The sequence below is a fragment of the Erinaceus europaeus genome, chromosome X (assembly GCF_950295315.1).
Source record: "Erinaceus europaeus chromosome X, mEriEur2.1, whole genome shotgun sequence".
NCBI lineage: Eukaryota > Metazoa > Chordata > Mammalia > Eulipotyphla > Erinaceidae > Erinaceus > Erinaceus europaeus.
The window spans coordinates 69,509,322-69,527,953 of NC_080185.1; the positions used below are offsets into that span (position 1 = coordinate 69,509,322).

The window sequence follows — 18,632 nt, forward strand, 5'->3', positions numbered from 1 at the left end:
CCCTTACGCCAATAAAATTATTAAAAAGGGCCATCTCTTATTATTTCCGTTTCTTCTGGAGGGGGGGTGGGGGCACAGAACTCTGAAGGTGGTAACAGTGTGGAATTATAACCCTATTATCTTATATATTGAAATCAATATTGAATTACTAATAACAATTTAAATGGACCTACCCCATTTTATTTTTCTCAGTCTGGGCAAGGGTTTGTCAATTTTATTTTCCTTTACTAATAATCAGCTCCTAGATATCTTGATATTGTGCATCTTTTTTTGTTTACTGATTATGTCTTTTATTTCTGCTCTGATATTTATTATTTCTCTATTCTACCAGTTTTCTTTACTCTGTTTATATAGGACTTTTGTGAAGTTATTCATTTGAGTTTTTTTTTTCTTGTTTTCTGATGTGTGACTTTACATCTCTGAGTTTCCCTCTTAGTACTGCTTTACTAATGTCCTAATCTCCTCAAATCTTTATTTTCATTCATCCCCAGAATCTTTTTTAATTTCTTCTTTCACCCAGCAGTTTTAAAATAGGGTGATCTGAGTTTACATTATTTTGGGTCATTCTGTAATTTTACATTTATTGTTCAATGTTAGTTTAATTACACTATGGTCAGACAGGATTGTTAAAACAATTTCAACATATTTTAAATTTATTGGTGTTGCCTTTGTGGCTTAGTGCATGGTTTATAAATGAGAACCTTCTGTATGAGCCTAAGAAAAATGTGTATTCCACTTTATTCAGGTGAAGAGCTCTATTCATGCATGTCCAGTATATTTAATCTATTCTTCTCTTTAGTGAATTGTTCTGTTTTTTAATGGTTTTTTTATCTGGTTCATCTGTCTATCTGGGAGAGTGTAGTGTTCAAGTATCCCTGTATTATTACATTGATATTTATGTATTTTCTCAGTTTTTAAGTAGCAGCAACTATATCCAGGAATATATTTAGAGACTATTTAACTTTGTCTTCCACACTTCACATAAAATTAATTGAAATGAAATTGAACGTGCACTTGTATGTTACCTATAAATTCCTCCTATGTAGAAAAATACAAATATAAAATCAAAATGTACTTTCTTGAAAATGTGATGTATCTAATGAGTAACTTGTATTAAAAAGAGGCTTTACTGTTTTCATTTTACATCAAAGCACCTGTGAACTTAGAAAAACTGAATATTGCTTATGATTATGCTGATTGTTTTTCAGGTGATAATTCAAGATGATAGTCCTGAAAAATTGGACCCCAAATATTTTGGAGAGTTGCTTGCTGACCTAAATCGTAAAAACACAGATCTGTACCACTGCTTATTAGAACATTTGCAGAGAATTGGAGGAAGGTATCATAAATATATCATTTGACTTGATGTGGTAGCTATCAAATATTAGTAAATTTTTTAATGAGGTACCACTGAATGAATTTATGGTATTTTTAATGTATGTGGTCAACTATTCTCTTGCCACTATACTCAATTAGCTCTTTTCATTGTTATACTGCTCCTTCTGGAATAGTTTAGATGTCTGCTTTATTGTTTCTTTATACCAAAACCTCCTCAACCCAGTACCAAGCAGTAAGTGTTTCATTACCTTGTTGTCCTTGGAACTTACCATAATGACTGGTTTAGTATGTATGTGATAAATACTTGTTGAATGAAGAAATGCCTTCTTTACTGATAATTCATGAAGCTGGATATTTTTAGAAAAACAATAGCTATTTAAGTTAAGTAATTATTTAATCTATTTTGCCTCCAGGGTTATCGCTGGGGTTGAGTGCCTGCACTAGAAATCCACTGCTCCTGTCACCCCTTTTTCAATAATTTAAAATAGGACAGAGAGAAATAGAGAAGGGAGGGGACATAGAGAGGGAGAAGACAGAGAGACACCTGCAGATCTGCTTCATCTCTTGTGAAGCGACACCCCTACAGGTGGGTAGCTGGGAGCTCAAACTGGAATCCTTGTGCAGGTCCTTGCTCTTCATACTATGTGCACTTAACCCGATGCGCCACCACTGGACCACGAGCTCTTTACTTTAATTAATGTCACTGTAAAATGCAAGAATTTCATCTTCAGTTAGGCCTCACCATCTTTTTATATTAATGAAAATCTTTCCCCATCACCCAACTAATTCACATATTTATCCATTTACACAAGGGCATTTATCTTAAAATTATTTCCCCTCACTCTGTAAATCCATTGTATGTCTGACACCACTAACTGCTTTTATTATCTTAAAATTTACACATTAACCCTAGGAAGTTTTAGATGGAAAGCCAAAGAAAGTACATTGTTATCTTAGATTCACAACTGAGTGCTCAAGATGAATTTATTTTAGAATATTCTTTCACCTATGAGACATGATTCAGCTTTTCTGCAAAATCCTCCCTAAATCTTCATTTGCTCTAGGTATTCCTCTTCGATTAATTAATCATGCCCTGGGACCAGGCGGTGGCACACTTGGTTAAGTGCAAAATTACAATGCACAAGGACCAAGGTTTAAGCCCCTGGTCCCCATCTGCAGGGAGGAGGCTTCCCAAGTAGTGAAGTATAGCTGCAGGTGTCTTTCTGTCTCTTTCTCTCTCTATCTCCCCTCCCTTCTCAGTTTCTGTCTGTCTCTATCCAATAATAAATAAATCAAATATTTAAAACATCAAAAGCTTGTAAGTACCTATTCTTTTTTTTTTTTTGCTGGGGCTTGGTGCCTGTGCTACAAATCCATTGCTACTGGCAGCCATCCCCCACCCCTTTTTTGTTGTTATTGTATTGCTGTTGTTGTTGGATAGGATAGAGAGAAATTGAGAGGGGAGGGAAAGACAGAGAGGAGAAGAGAAAGATACATACCTACAGGCTTGCTTCACTGCTTGTACAAGCAACCCCCCTGCGGGTGGGTAACAAGGGACTCAAATCCGGATTATTGAGCTGGTCCTTGCACTTCACACCATGTGTGCTTAACTCTGCCCAGACAACCATAAATACCTGCTTTTAATTAGTCTGAATTTGGGTCTAGAGTTCATATTCTGAATTATTCATGTGTCAGTTCTTGATGAATGCAAAAAAAATAATAGGCTATTTGCTTTTTTATATTGCATTTTATTAATTTTAAATATATATAAAACATCACTTATCATAGATTTGTTTTAAAAGTTGTATTATTTAAGAAGTACTTACAAGTAGTATGAGTATGATGTGAGAACTGGTGAGTTGTAGAATAAGAAACTCTTGGGTTGAAATTTAACAATAATATGCCCAGATAATTTGATAGTCAAGTTTAAGAACCACTCACTTAAGACCACAAAAACAGAATTTAAAACTATAACACACAACCTGAGAAATTTTTATTCTTAGGTCAAACTTGCCCATCAAAAGCTAATTATATTACCTGCAACATGATGGCAGAGAAGGATCTATTGAGGGTTGAATTGTTACTTGGAAAACTGGGAAATGTTATGTATGTACAAACTATTGTGTTTTTCTGTCAACTGTAAACCGTTAATCCTCCAGTAAAGGAATTTTGAAAAAGCTAATTATACATTTTCAAAATGTTAAAGGAATCTAGAAGCATTTAAAATATTATCAACTTTTTGAATCTTCACTTATTTCACTCAGTATAGTCATCTCCACTTCTTTCCATTTTGTTCTAAATGACATAATCTCATTATTTTATATTTCCTGAATTTTGCATTTGGACAATTACATTTCCAAAGTGTGATTGCTGTCTAATACTTATTTTTCTTATTGTTCCCCAAATAGTTCAGATCATGTAACTGTAACAAATCACAGCTCAAATGCTTATAAAAATGAAAGTTAGGGGGAGTCTGGCGGTAGCGCAGTTGGTTATGCGCATGTGGCACTAAAGCTCAAGGACCAGCAGAAGGATCCCGGTTAAAGCTCCCAGCTCCCCACCTGCCCAATAGTCGCTTTACAGGCTGTGAAGCAGGTCTGCAGGTGTCCATCTTTCTCACCTCCTCTCTGCCTTCCCCTCCTCTCTCCATTTCTCTCTGTCCTATCTAACAACGACATCAACAACAACAATAATAACTACAACAATAAAAAAACAAAAAGGGAAAATAAATATAAAAAATGAAAGGGAGTCAGGTGGTAGCACAGCGGCTTAAGTGCACGTGGCGCAAAGCACAACAACCTGTGTAAGGATCCTGGTTCGAGCCCCTGGCTCCCCACCTTCAGGAGAGTCGCTTCACAGGCTGTGAAGCAGGTCTGCAAGTTTCTTTCTCTCTCCCGCTCTGTTTTCCCTTCCCCTCTTCATTTCTCTCTGTCCTATCCAACAACGACAACATCAGTAATAACTACAAGGGCAACAAAAGGGAAAATAATTTTTTAAAAATGAAAGTTAAACACATTTTATTAGTCTCATATTAATTAATTCCTCTCCTAGGGATATGCCTAAGGAATCAAACACGCACATCCTAAAAGATCTGTGTATACCTTTGTTCATAGCAACACAATTTATAATAGGGGAAACAGATAAATGGAAAAAGAAGCGTTGGTATAGAGAACATGGGCAAAAGTATATGTTTGTCTGTTGCCACTGACTACACTAGAACGCTATCCATTCCCCCCAAAGATCTAAAATATCACACTAATGTAACAAATAAATTCTTTTGCACCACTTTATATACCTAGCTTATTTCTTCACAAAGGGCCTACCAATCTTTCTGAAAACACCCCTTTTAATGTTAGAAGTTGATCCCACTAGAATTTTTGGTGATATAAGACTTTTCTCTTATATGAACACCCAAATACTATCTAAGTCTCATAATTTCCGTATATGTTTAAATGCAAACTAAGTTTACTCAGCCACTCAACCTTGTATTACAAGTTTTGCTTTTGTCAAGAAGTGCATGAAAAAAAGTGAATGCACTGAAAAGATAAATTAGAATTATAACTGAAAGAGAGAAATGCAGGAAGGAGGGAAAAAAGATGAAAATGGGTGTTTTACCTATTGTTATTCATTCACTCAAGTAGCATACATTATAAATACCAAGGACTTCCACAAATGGATTATTTCTAATAGATAGTACTAAGAAATACTGTATATTGCACTAGTTTTTTTTAATAATATGTTGTTTATCTTTAATAGATTAACTATATGAAATTATTTGTCAAGTACCATTTTAACTTAAAATTTTCCATTTGTGTTATGAATTATAATTTGTCTTTATGATATAACAAAAATAAAATAATATAATTAGAATGTTCACATTTGTATAAAGTCTATGTATACAATTTTCTAAGTGTTTATATCCTTTTATTTTTAATTCTTGTAGCAAGCAAGAGTTTGAGTCTACAAATGAGGTAAGTAGAAAAAATAGTTGGAAATAAAATTGATGATGAGAGTAGATTATGATATTTTCACCTCTGCAGCCCTGCTTCACCACACACAAAGCTTTCCAACCCTGCAGGTGGGGACAAGGGGTTGAACCCTGGTCCTTGCACGATGTATTGTGTGCTCAACCAGTTGTGTCAACAGCAGGCCCGAATATCATAGTTTTTACATTGATCTTTACAAAATACAAATGTTGGATAGTTTGTTGATTTGCCATGTGCACAACCTAGGGTGAAGGCTAGTCCCAACAGCATTGAAGGAAGCGTTGGTGCTGTGGTATCACTTTCTCTTTCTACTTCTGTCTCCAACAAAACAAAACATAGTGATGGAATATCTGATCATATGACTAAAGCTTTTCCTCAAAATTAATGGATTCAAGGTCCCCCTCCCATGGTATATGTAGTATAATCGAGTTTTTAAGTGAGAGCTGATAAAGCTAGGAATGGAGTTTATAGTAATCATTGTCTCCAAAAATTATATATATATGTATATATTTTTGAAGTTATATTACATTATATTACTTGTATATATATTTGTTTTCCCTAAAATATGTTACACAGTTTGTGAGTTACTGATACTAACATTAAGATACTAATATGTCTATATTATTGATGAGCCTTTTTTTTCTTACAGTCAGAAGACATTGAATCATTGATTCCCAAAGGACTGTCAGAATTTACAAAACAGCAAATACGCTATATTCTTCAGGTGAGATGGGTTCAAACTGGGTGTGAGGTCCAAAGTAATAAACCTCAAATCTATAAAAATTTCCTTAAATAGGAACAGACAATTCTAAATAAAAATGCAGTTTCACAATGTTTACTACACTTTGAATATAGTTTAGATTATAAAACACTAATATGAAATGATTAGAATTGAGGAAAGCATTCTAGAACTAGTATAAAATGCTATTTTATGCATTTATTCTCTCCACAAATCTGAGGCAAAGGCAGACACTAAGTTATAGCATTTTCTTTTGTATCCTTACCCCTGATAGGAATAGTCATTCCTATTGAGTTGTGAAAGGTCAAAGACCACCAGAATGTTAAATATTGCAAGGGAAGAGGGAATCATATATCCAGATTGTGAGATCATTTAATATTTTTTAAAGATAATGCAATGTCTTATAGTGTTTGGTATACAAATATTTTATCTCCTTTGTTAAATTTATTCTATGATACCTATTTTTTAGATTTGATTGTAAACAAGACTGTTCTCTTGATTTCTTTTTCTTCTAGTTCATTGCTTGCACATCAGAATTCCAAAGATTTCTGTGTATTGATTTTCAGTAAGAAAATATATTTGTGTCTTGTTGTTTCTAAAGATTTCTGCAGTTTTTGTTGCTGTTTCTATGTGTAGTATGACATGAAAAATGTGAAATATTATTTTTCAGTTGGAATTCCTATTATATCTGTCTAATTGCAATGGCTAGAAATTATAATACTGGCTTCCTAGTAGCTGGAAGAATGGGCATCTTTGTCTTCTTTTTTATCCCAATAGAATTTTTTCAGTTTTACATAATTGAATATAATATAAATTTCAGGGGGGTATTTATAACTTTTACTATGTTCAAATATTTCTTATATGTCCATTTCAGTGAGTATTTTATCATACAAAGCTGTAGGATTTTGTTAAATATTTTCTCTTATATATTAATGTGATTTTTATCTTTCCTTTTGTTAATGGGGTATGCTAGACAGATTAATTTGTTGACTGTCCTTTATACCTTGTAAGTATTTCCCTTTGTTTCCTTTTGAAAACACAGAAAATGAAAGTATATTCTATATTCATGTAATGAAAGGGTCAACATCTTTTAAAATGACTTTCATACTTTGCATATTGTATAGATTCAATAAAATTCCTATACAAGGTCCAATGGTATTTTTAAGGAAACAGAACAGATAGTACTGAAATGTATTTGAAACATCAAAATTTAATTATATTGCATAAGAAAGAAAAGAAAAGAAAAAGAATATTAACAAAAATCATACTCTCCAGATTTAAAATATACAGTACAATTTTTTAAATTTTTATTTTAATATATTTTTAAATTTTTATTTGTAAAAAGGAAATACTGACAGAAACCATAGGATAAGAGGAGTACAACTCCACACAATTCCTACCACCAGAACTCCGTATCCCATCCCCTACCCTGATAGCTTTTCTATTCTTTACCCCTCTGGGAGGATGGACCATGGGACATAATAGGGTAAAGAAGGTGAAAGTATTTGCTTGAAGGAAACTTGAAATAAGTTTAAATAATTTAAATAATTTAATTGTGCCTATTTAAAATATTATTTTTAAATATTATTTTAAAAAGGTATCAGTACTTATCAAACATTTTCTTCCTCCAGATGAGGGGCATGTCAGACAAGTCACTTCGGCTAGTGTTGTCTACATTCAGCAATATACGGAAAGAACTTGAACATCTTCAAAATGATTTGACTGTAATGATTCTTCTTATTATTATTTCTAGTTTTTTTCTTTCTAGTTTTTTCTAGTCTTTCTAGTTTTTTATTCTTTGTAACTTACAAATGACAGGAGTATACTTTTTAAAAACTACTACAATATAATAATATTGTATTTATTCATGTGTAGTTATTTTCTTGAAATGATTGTTTTAGGTTGGGAAAAGAGAGAAGAGCTGTCCAATGTGAAAATTAAAGAAAATTAAAGAATTTGGATTGTGTGGTTATTTGTTTCCCACTAGAGAAACTATGCCAAAAGTTTGAATTAAAGTTTAATGCTAACTTTAAAATGATTCAAAAAACTATAATAACCTGACTCACTGAATAGGAATTTTCGTCATTTTTATAATATTAAGCATTCTCTGAATTTCTCTGAATTCCCAAGCAAGTTATATCTCCAATAATATAACCTTTTTTATTGTCCTGTGTAACTGGCGTTTTTGTGCCAAAGACAGATGCTTGAGAACTTTAGAAATATCTTGTCTCTGAATTCTTATGAGTACCTTTAAGCTAGAATTTGAAAATTCTCTACCTATTTGGGTAAATAAGTGGTTTGTACAGAGTAAAACTAAAACATTTTGAAGGTTTTACTTCACTGCACTTAGAATAAGTCAATGAGGAGTCGGGCGGTAGCACATCAGGTTAAGCGCAGGTGGCGCAAAACGCAAGGACTAGCATAAGGATCTGGGTTCCAGCCCCCAGCTCCCCACCTGCAGGGGAGTCACTTCACAGGCGGTGAAGCAGGTCTGCAGGTGTCTATCTCTCTCTCTGTCTTCTCCTCTCTCCATTTCTCTCTGTCCTATCCAACAACAGTGACATCAGTAACAACAACTATAATAACTACAACAATAAAACAAAGGCAACAAAAGCGAATACATAAATAAATATTAAAAAAATTAAATAGTGCACCGGGTTAAGCGCACGTGGTGCAAAGCTCAAGGACCTGCATAAGAATCCCGGTTCAAGCCCCGGGCTCCCCACCTGCAGGGGAGTTGCTTCACAAGTGGTGAAGCAGGTCTGAAGGTGTCTATCTTTCTCTCCCCCTCTGTCTTCCGCTTCTCTCGCCATTTCTCTCTGTCCTATCCAACAACAAAGACATCAGTAACAACAACAATAATAACTACAACAATAAAAAAGGGCAACAAAAATTTTTAAAAAGAGTAAGTCAATGAAGAATATGTATTGTTTTAAAATACAACTTTTAAAGCTTCAGTCCTTCGTTACTGCATATTTGATCTTTTTAAGAATTTTCTGATATTAAAGAATTATAAAAAAACCAAGTAATTATTTAAATCTTCCAATATAAAAAATTCTTTGTTTTGTGCTACTGTTGACAAGTTTCTGTGATTTTGACTCGTAAATAATTTGTGCATGTAGTTACTTGAAAATGACAAGATTAGATTTGAGAAAGATTTGGCATTCAAAGAAACTCAAATAAAAGAATATGAAGAACTCTTGGCATCCGTGAGAGCGAATAATAGTCAACAGCAGGTAAGCTGATATTTTTATTGATAATAATGCTGATAGAATTTCGTGTTTACAATTACTGATGGTTTGTAGTTATATAATGTAGATATAATATAGACAAAATTAAAATACAATGAAATAATTACATCAGATGATAATTGAGTGGTTTTAGGTATTTTAAGACAGAAATTATTTGCATAAGACAGACAATCTTATGTACTTTTAGATATAAAGGAAATAAAATTGAAAACCATCTGTATTAAAAATCCATTTAAAATAAGAATAATAAGAATAATACTTTATAGAAATGATGTGTGATATGTTCAAGAACTTAGTTTAGATTATATCTTGAATAACAGAACAGAAAATTTTTAATTTGGACAGTAAGGAAGTTAGTACAACACACAGAATATAAGTCTTGCATGTCCAAGGACTCTGGTTCTCTCTTCTGCATCTAATATCCTGGACTTCTGTTTTGGTTTCTTTTGTTTTTTTGTTAAATCTATGAATCATTTTCAATTTTTCAACATTTTTAATGAATCATTTACTTGTTTGTTTTAGATAAAGAAATAGAAATTGAGAGGAAAAATTGATATAGAGAGCGGGGAAGGACACCTACAGCACTAATCCATCACTTATAAAGCTTCCTCCCTTGCAGATGGGGAGTGGGGACTTGAACTCAGATTATATTTTTATATTTATTTATTTATTGGATAGAGACAATCAGAACTCAACTGGGAGAGGGGAGCTAGAGAAGAATATGGACAGAGACACCTCCAGCACTGTTTCACTACATGAAAACGTTTCCCCCTGCAATTATGGACCAGGACCTTGAACCTAGGTCCTTGTTAATAATAATATGTGTACTCATACAAGTGTGCCACCTCCTAGTCTCTAATGTCAACACATAAGTATATTACAATTTTTGTTGCTACACATATCTTTATCTCTCCCTGTCTGTCCCCCTCCCTTCTCAAATTCTCTGTCTCAAATAAATTAATATATAACACTATAAAGTGTAAAAGATCACAAGAATAGATAGATAAATGGATAAATTTAAATAATATAATTTTGACCCTTCTTACTCAATCAGGCAAATCTCATCAGAGGCAATAATCTACTATTCAATGTCAATATAAATTATAATTTCAGGGTAAATTAGTAAAAAAAAAAACGGCATGGAAATTATTTGCTATATTTCACTTAATGTATCAACAAAAATAACTTTTTCAAACTGTCTATAAATAAGAATTTGTTTGTTTTATTTATTTGCATTTTCTTTACAGAAAAGTTTTCAAGACTCTACTTCAAAATGCCAGGCATTGGAAGAGAGCAATCTCACACTGCAACACACTTTATCAGACATGGAATATAAGTTGAAAGAACTAGAATATTGTAAACATAATTTAGAGCAAGAAAATAAAAATCTTAGAATGCAGGTATTAGAATTTAATTTCAAATATTTATAACCTTAATCATATCACTGCTACCTTGAATTAATAACAGTATATATGCATTCATTAATATATAGAATGATATATAAGTATTAGACAAATATTGAGGTACTTGCAATCAATCTACCTATCATTTATCTATGTATCTATTGTCTATATCCATTCATCATCTTTATATCTATCATCTATCTCAATCATCTCCGGCACATTCATTTTAAGAAAATACACAGACTGTTTTCTGATGATCTTACATGCATTTAAGTCTTTTTCCCAAAAATCATTTAATTGGGGGCAAGAATGGCTTAAAGGTCAGTTGATACATGAGTGCAAGTGTTTTACCTCTCCTTGATAGATATCTGCACACTGTGCACACTGCTCCTATCACCAACCCATTTCTCTTCAATATCATTTCTTACCTCACTACTATTTCAGATATCTCACGTAATAACAAAAATCACTTTCATAATTTTAGCATGTCATTTAATTGTGTGGCTTGCACCTAGTAACAAGTCTTGTATTATAGTATGCATTTTCTTCTTAACAATCAAATTATATAATGTTGCTTTGTCTCATGTAGGTATCTGAGACTCACACTGGCCCAATTCTGCAGGCAAAAATGAATGAAATTGGCAACCATTACATGGAGATGGTGAAAAATTTGAGAATGGAAAAAGATAGAGAGATCTGCAAGCTGAGGGTATGTTGATCCTATATTACACAGGTCAACATGAACTTTCTAATAATATAATAATGGCTTCCTATTTTAAGTATGAAATCAACTGAAGGTAGAGTTTTAGGAATGTGTTTTATAACCTTTTGATTAAGTACACAGCATTGTGTGTGCATATTACTAATTTTTTTTTTAATTTTTGTTTATAAAGAGGAAACACAAAAACCACAGGATAAAAGGAGTACAACCCCACACAATTCCCACCACCGGAAGTCTGTACCTATCCCCTCCCCTGATAGCTTTCCTGTTCTTTTTAAAATTTTTTTTATTTAAGAAAGGATTAATTAACAAAACCATAGGGTAGGAGGGGTACAATTCCATACAATTACCACCACCCAATCTCCATTTCCCACCCCCTCCCCTGATAGCCTTCCCATTCTCTATCCCTCTGGAAGCATGGACCCAGGGTCATTATGGGTTGCAGAAGGTGGAAGGTCTGGCTTCTGTAATTGCTTCCCCGCTGAACATGGGAGTTGACTTGTTGGTCCATACTCCCAGTCTGCCTCTCTCTTTCCCTAGTAGGGTGGGTCTCTGGGGAAACTGAGCTCCAGGACACATTGGTGGGGTCTTCAGTCCAGGGAAGCCTGGCCGGCATCCTGATGACATCTGGAACCTGGTGACTGAAAAGAGAGTTAACATACAAAGCCAAACAAATTGTTGAGCAATCATGGACCCAAAGCTTGGAATAGTGGAGAGGAAATGTTAGGGGGGTACTCACTGCAAACTCTAGTGTACTTCTGCTTTCAGGTATATATTTTGCAGTAGTTTACGGATACGTGTGAACATATGCTCTCTCTCACAGAAACTGATGTATATCTAGGTTTTGGGACTTTTTTAGAAAGTGAACCACCTGCGATGGAATTGGAGTATACTATGAAAGGAAAGGTCTCACCCGAGTAATGAAGTTGAAGGGTTGTCATTCCACACGTGAAGTCTCTGGACACAGTCTGACGTGAAGCATGTTGAGGTGGCAATCGTTGTGTTGGTTAGGTTGTGATTGGCAGATGCACTATTATTTGATATGGATTGGGAGAGGCATACGGGAAAGTGGGCCCTATCCAAGGGTTCCAGGACTTGGGGAAGTAGAGGCTCTATAGTGGAGATGTGAGGTTCCTGCTGTCTTAAGGTTCAAAAAGACAATCAATAGTTAATGTTATCATCACATTGTTTGGTAATTGGGTTAACTTTGAAAAGTCCTTTTGTTAGGGTTTGCTGTACAGTACCCAGTATCTTGTATATAGCTGTGCTATTGGTTGCTTCTGATCTACTTGGTCTAGGCTTTTGAGAGAGTCCAGATATCAAATACACAGCCTATATATTAAAAAGACTCAGTCTGTATTTTAAAAAACTTTGAGACATACAATTAATTTTCCCCCACTCGTATTAATTAACTAGTGATTTATATGACTACATTTCACTAGGAGTGTACATAAACACCATTCCCACCACCAAAAGACTGTGACCCATCCCTCCCACCCACTAAATTGTTTTCTAACTTAGTTAATTTTTGGAAACAAATGATGACTGTAGACTTATTATTATGTTTTTAGACTTGTTTTGTTTTTGGTGATTTTCTATGACTTTCTCAAAGACATATGTATGAAGGCAAGAGCAATAGTCAAGATTATCCAACTGAATCACAGCTAAGAAAAATATCTACCCACCTGGTTACACGCACATGTTACAGTGTGCAAGGACCCAGGTTTGAGCCCCTGGCCCCCACCTGCTTCACAAGTGGTGAAGCAGTGCTGCAGGTGTCTCTCTGTCTCTCTCCCTCTCTATCACCTCCTTCCCTCTCAATTTCTGACTGTCTATCCAGCAAATAAATAAAGATTAAAAAATTTTTTTTAAGGAAAAGAAAAATCTCTACCTTGAGGGATGATAGGTAGCAAGAATTTTGTTAAGCAAGAAATTGTAAACAGTGTTGACTCATGTACCAATAACTGGCACTAAATTTATGGTGATTTTTTTAGAGAATGCATATACATTTGTATACATTTTTTTATGTTGTAATTCTATATCAAATTTACTGTGCTTTTAATTTACTGTTTGCTGAGTACAGCTAAATATATTCAGTGGTCAAACTCACTGCAGACCTTCATCTCCAATAACACTGCACAATCTTTACCAAAGTCAAAATAAAATAAAATAAATTTAGCTTAACGGACTACTGATTTGGGGGGCACAAGAGAGCTCACCTTGATATTGTGCATACTTTTCATATGCAGCATAGATTTGAATCCAACTCCCTATCACACTGGGGGAAGTTTCAGTGCTTTGCTTTTCCTCACTCTCTCTCTGTCTCTTCATCTCTTTTCTCTGAAAAAATAGAGGTGGATAACTGCTGATGATAAAAGGAAATGAATTAAATAACAATTATTAAGTGTATCTTTATGTCATTTAACTTCTTTGATCTTGTGGGGAATAAATTAATTCTCATTTTACAGGGTTTCTGGGAGGACTAGAATAAGTTATACAGAAAAAATTATTTTGAAAATGGCAAATTATATTATTAGCTACTGAATTTTCCTTAACCGGCATTTGAAGGAAGCAAAAAAATTTTAATCAGCTCAATTTTAATTACAGTGGCCAGGTACTTTTACTTGGATAATGCCTATCCTAAATTGTAAAGGCACCTTTAAAAAAGTAAGAATTCCTACTTAATATTTCAGTTCACATTTTACACTATACAACCATTTAATAGTTTAGAGTCACTGATTTTTTACTATTCATTTCATTAGTTTTTGTATGTAGGTTATTTATATTATCTATAATTCAGTTACCTGCTTTATGAATGAGAATTAACAATTCTTATTTCTTTTGAAATACAAAGACTCAGTTAAATCAGTACCAGAAAGATATTTCAAGAAGAGATGGAAATTTCAGTGACTTCCAATTCAAGTTTCATGAACTGAAAAGCTTACTGGAAGAGAAGGATTCCATGATAAAGCGTCAGTCAGAGGTAAGTTCAAAGGAGGCAGGAGAGAACAACATAATCAAGATCTGAATGATAAATATTTCTCTTGATATAGAACAGAGCACATTCACATTAATAAAGTAGAATGTAAGAGAAAATGATTCATGTTTCCAGAGAAATAATTCAAATGAAAATTAGACTAGAAGGAAGAATAAGTGTGACCATATTACTTTTAAGACATTTGTTTTATAAATTAACAGTGAAAGACTTTGCAAGCCTTATAAAATTATTACTGGCTTCTGAAAAATCACTGAATTATCTTATTATTTGTGGCTAATATATTATTGCTCTGTCAAGCAAATGGTGCTTGTTGCCAAGTTCAGTGATAGATTCTCTGTTAGAGAAAATGACTGCTTCCATATTAAAGTTAAATGCTTTTTTACTGTCTCTATAATTTTCAGGCTTATTAGAGCAAAAATTTTCACAGTTTTTTCCCTGAGAACCATATCAATACAAATTCATTCCTCAAATGTAGAAAACTAATACCAGTTAGTGACTTCCTTCACAGGCACAAAATGCAATTTATTAGGTACTATGAGGCAAGATTATATTATATTTAACAAATGGAATTAGGACATACCTCTGAAGTAAGGAAAAGGAAGAAAAAGTATTCTTTATAAGATTACTATATAATCAAACATGTCTCTAGTTTCTTTACTGTTTCCAATAATTATATTATTTTTTTATTTGTAAGGAGCTTTCAAAATTGAGACAAGGAATGTATTTATCTCATTCACAACCCTCCAGTGGTGGAAGGACTACAATTACCACAAAAAAGTAATGTATATATAAAATGAAATTTCAATATGTTTATTTATTGTATATGTGGTGGTTCAGTTTCACTCATTTGTGTTTCAACCCCACTTTCTCAACATCATTTGTTGAAGAGACAATCCTTTCTCAACTTAATATTTAAAATCTTTTGTCAAAAACTAGATATCCACAGATGTGAGGACTTATGTCTAGGCTTTCAATTCTATTCCTCTAGTCTGTGTGTCTGTTTCCATTCCAGAACTAAATAGTATTGTTTACAATAACCCTGTAGTGTGTTTTGAGGTCAGTAAGTGTGATGCCTCCAGTATTGTTCTTTTTTTTTTTTCTCAAGGTTGCTTTGGAAATCTTAGGTATATTTGCTGGTAGACACTTGTATCTTCTGTTATATTCCCCTGAAGAAATTTAGTGTAACCTGATAGAAGTCATATTAAATCTGCATATGACTCTGGTTAGAATGACAAATTTGATTATGTTAATTAGGATATATTTCCAGTTATCTGAATCTCCATTTCCTTGAGCAGGGAATCATATTTTTAGTTCATAAGTATTTCATCTCTTTGTCAAGTTTATCTCTGGATACTTATTATTTTTGATCCTATATTTCTTAGAATGATTAAAATCATTTGAAGTATCTTTCAGATGACACTGGAATTAAACTAACATTTAACAATAAACATAAGGATAGAATAAACCCCCACATATGGAAACTCAACAGTACACTACTTAACAACTATTAGGTGAAATGTTTCTTGAAACAAATGAAAATGAAGACACAAGCTATCAGAATATCTGGGACAAAGCTAAAGCAATAATAAGAAGGAAATCCATAGCCATACAGGCACACATTAGAAACAAGAAAAACTCAAATAAGTAACCTGACTTCACATCGGAAGCATTTAGAAAAAAGAGGATCAAATATGTTCATATTAATCAACAATTCTTTTGTGTTTCTTTAGTTTCTGGTTGATGGCTTTCAGTACTATTATATATATATACATATATATGCATATATAATTATAGCCCGTTATATCAAATATTAATATTTACATTATATTAACTATATAAGTTTATATTAAATATTTGGATATATTTTATTTTTTGCATTATGTCATCATATACTATCTTATTTATGGTTTATATGCTATTATACATATTTAAATGTATATTTCATATTATATATGTTATATTATTATATATTTAAATTATCAGATTTAAATAGCATGTTTATGTTATACCTTTTTATGTAATCTTTAAAACTTTCATTAGTTATTTACAAAATTATAGGATAAAATAGGGGTATAATTCTTCACCATTCACACCAGCAGAGTTCTGTGACCCCATCCTTCTTCATCAGAAAACTGCAATAGTTCTCCCAAGGTCACAGATACGGTTTGATAAGATATCTAAATCTATCATCTAGTTATTTTTGGGCCATTTTTATTAGTGATTTATATATATAACTATTATATAGCATTTATAATTCCACATTTTCCCACCACCAGAGTTCTGTGTCTTTATCCCCTCCATTGGAAACTTCACTAATTCTCCCAAGGCCACAAGTATGGGTTCACTATTATTTCTATGACTATCTGTCTATATTTAAATATATTTGACCATGCCCCCCCATGATCCTGTCTTCTTTTCCTTTTTAAAACAATTATTACTGCTTCTGAATGTTCTTCCTCTTTTCCTCTTCTCCCTCTGGGTCCTGATGGAATTGGAGTTCAAAGCTCTCTGTTCATCTTCCCCTAACATATCTCCCCCTCTGGCAGTATGGACCAACATTCTTACAAGTTACAGAAGGTAGTACTTCTGGCTTCTGTAATGTTTCTCTGCTGGACATGGACACTGACAGGTCGGTCCATACCCCTACCCTGTTTCTATCTTTCCCTAGTAGGGGGACGGCTATGGAGAGATGAGGTTTCAGGGTACACTGGTGAGGCCATCTACCTAAGAGAGGTCAAGAAAGAATCATAATAGCATCTGCAGCTTGGTGGCTGAAAGGTGGTAAGATATAAAGCAGGACAAGGTGTTAATAAACAGGAACCAACAAGTAGGAATAAAGCAAATGAGATTAGGGTTCCTATGTTGAAAAGAAGCCAAGAAGTCTATTTTAGTCCTAGGGGCCCATGACTTTTATTTTCCTAAGCTTGATAGCTAACATTCAGGTGAACTAAAAGTAATGTCTAAGAAGATGGTGTCAGAGATGAAAATAGAAATAGAAAGCTAGATTGGGGCAGAGAGTAGCTCCCATTTTTTTAAATTTCTTTATTGGAGGATTAATGTTTTACAGTTCACAGTAAATGCAATAGTTTATACATATGTGCTTCCAAATTTGAATAAAGTATATGAATACAATTACCTTTACCCCATTGATCTGACACAAGGCCCATATATATTCATATGTAGTACAGGAGCCTGTGTAACCTCTGAGTCCCTATCAGTATGAGATCACAGTCTATGATCACAGCTGGGAATATTCTAGGATGCATTCATTTCAGGATGAGTCTTCCTCAAGTGTTAAAGTAGGATGACCCAGTCTCCCCTCAGAGAGTGGGGAATTCCTTACCATTGCTGCTTTATAGTGAGGGTAAGGTCCTAGAGAGGCCTTAAGAGGTTTTATGATTATGTTCATGATAGAAGTGACCAGTGATGGTAGAGAGAAGGATCTATTAGAGGTCTCCTGTCTATATGAGAACACAAGGATTCCCTGACTAGGGCCTTAAATGATGGGATGGCCCGTTACTGACCAAAAAGTACCATCATATGGTGAGTCAGTCTTGCCCTTATCCAGCTTTTGTAGTTCTGAGAAGCTTAGACTTTCTTCCACTTGTTATAGTACTGAGTGTCATTTGTTGTATCCAAACTGGTATTATGTTTATGGGGTCTGACTTCTAGTTAGGGAGAGAATAGATTTAGGGTTTTGTGTGGCCTAAGTTAACCATAAGTTTTACTGCAGTTACTTCTTTGATGATTCTAATAAAAGTTATCATATAGACAATAATTGTATTTTAGCTTATATATATTTTTCACCAGTATAGATATTGGCCAATTATATACAGTGTTTCTGCTAAAGATTATATAGGGGTGACTATAATGTTGATGATGTCAGAAGAGACTAGAAGATATATCTTACTTTATTTTGTGTAGGTAGTTGAGTAGATAGTGTGATTGAGTGAAGTCAAGTAGGGGATATATGATGAGGGTGATCAGTCCTAAGTAGTAAATATTAGATTAGACAATTTATGGTGCTCGATTTATTTTTAATTTTAAAATACAAAGCTTTAATACAACAATAATTGATGACAGATATGCTAAAGAAACATAGTGGCATTACATTTGTATAGGATATTGAATTTTTTCCTTTTGAAAATTTAATTTACAATGGAGAACACATCTCTATCCCACCATTTCCCAGTCTT

At 33.5% G+C, this 18,632-nt stretch overlaps 1 protein-coding gene across 2 annotated transcripts in view; it reads left to right on the forward strand.

The window, feature by feature from the left end:
• POF1B (POF1B actin binding protein) overlaps positions 1-18,632 on the forward strand; it is a 123,363-nt gene that overhangs the window by 74,003 nt on the left and 30,728 nt on the right. For both annotated transcript variants that reach the window (XM_060182891.1, XM_060182890.1), the window contains 9 exons: positions 1,209-1,339; positions 5,282-5,309; positions 5,974-6,048; positions 7,695-7,787; positions 9,186-9,299; positions 10,562-10,714; positions 11,307-11,426; positions 14,293-14,421; positions 15,131-15,213. In XM_060182891.1, coding sequence (XP_060038874.1) covers positions 1,209-1,339; positions 5,282-5,309; positions 5,974-6,048; positions 7,695-7,787; positions 9,186-9,299; positions 10,562-10,714; positions 11,307-11,426; positions 14,293-14,421; positions 15,131-15,213 — 926 coding nt within the window. The remainder of the gene's footprint in view (positions 1-1,208; positions 1,340-5,281; positions 5,310-5,973; positions 6,049-7,694; positions 7,788-9,185; positions 9,300-10,561; positions 10,715-11,306; positions 11,427-14,292; positions 14,422-15,130; positions 15,214-18,632) is intronic.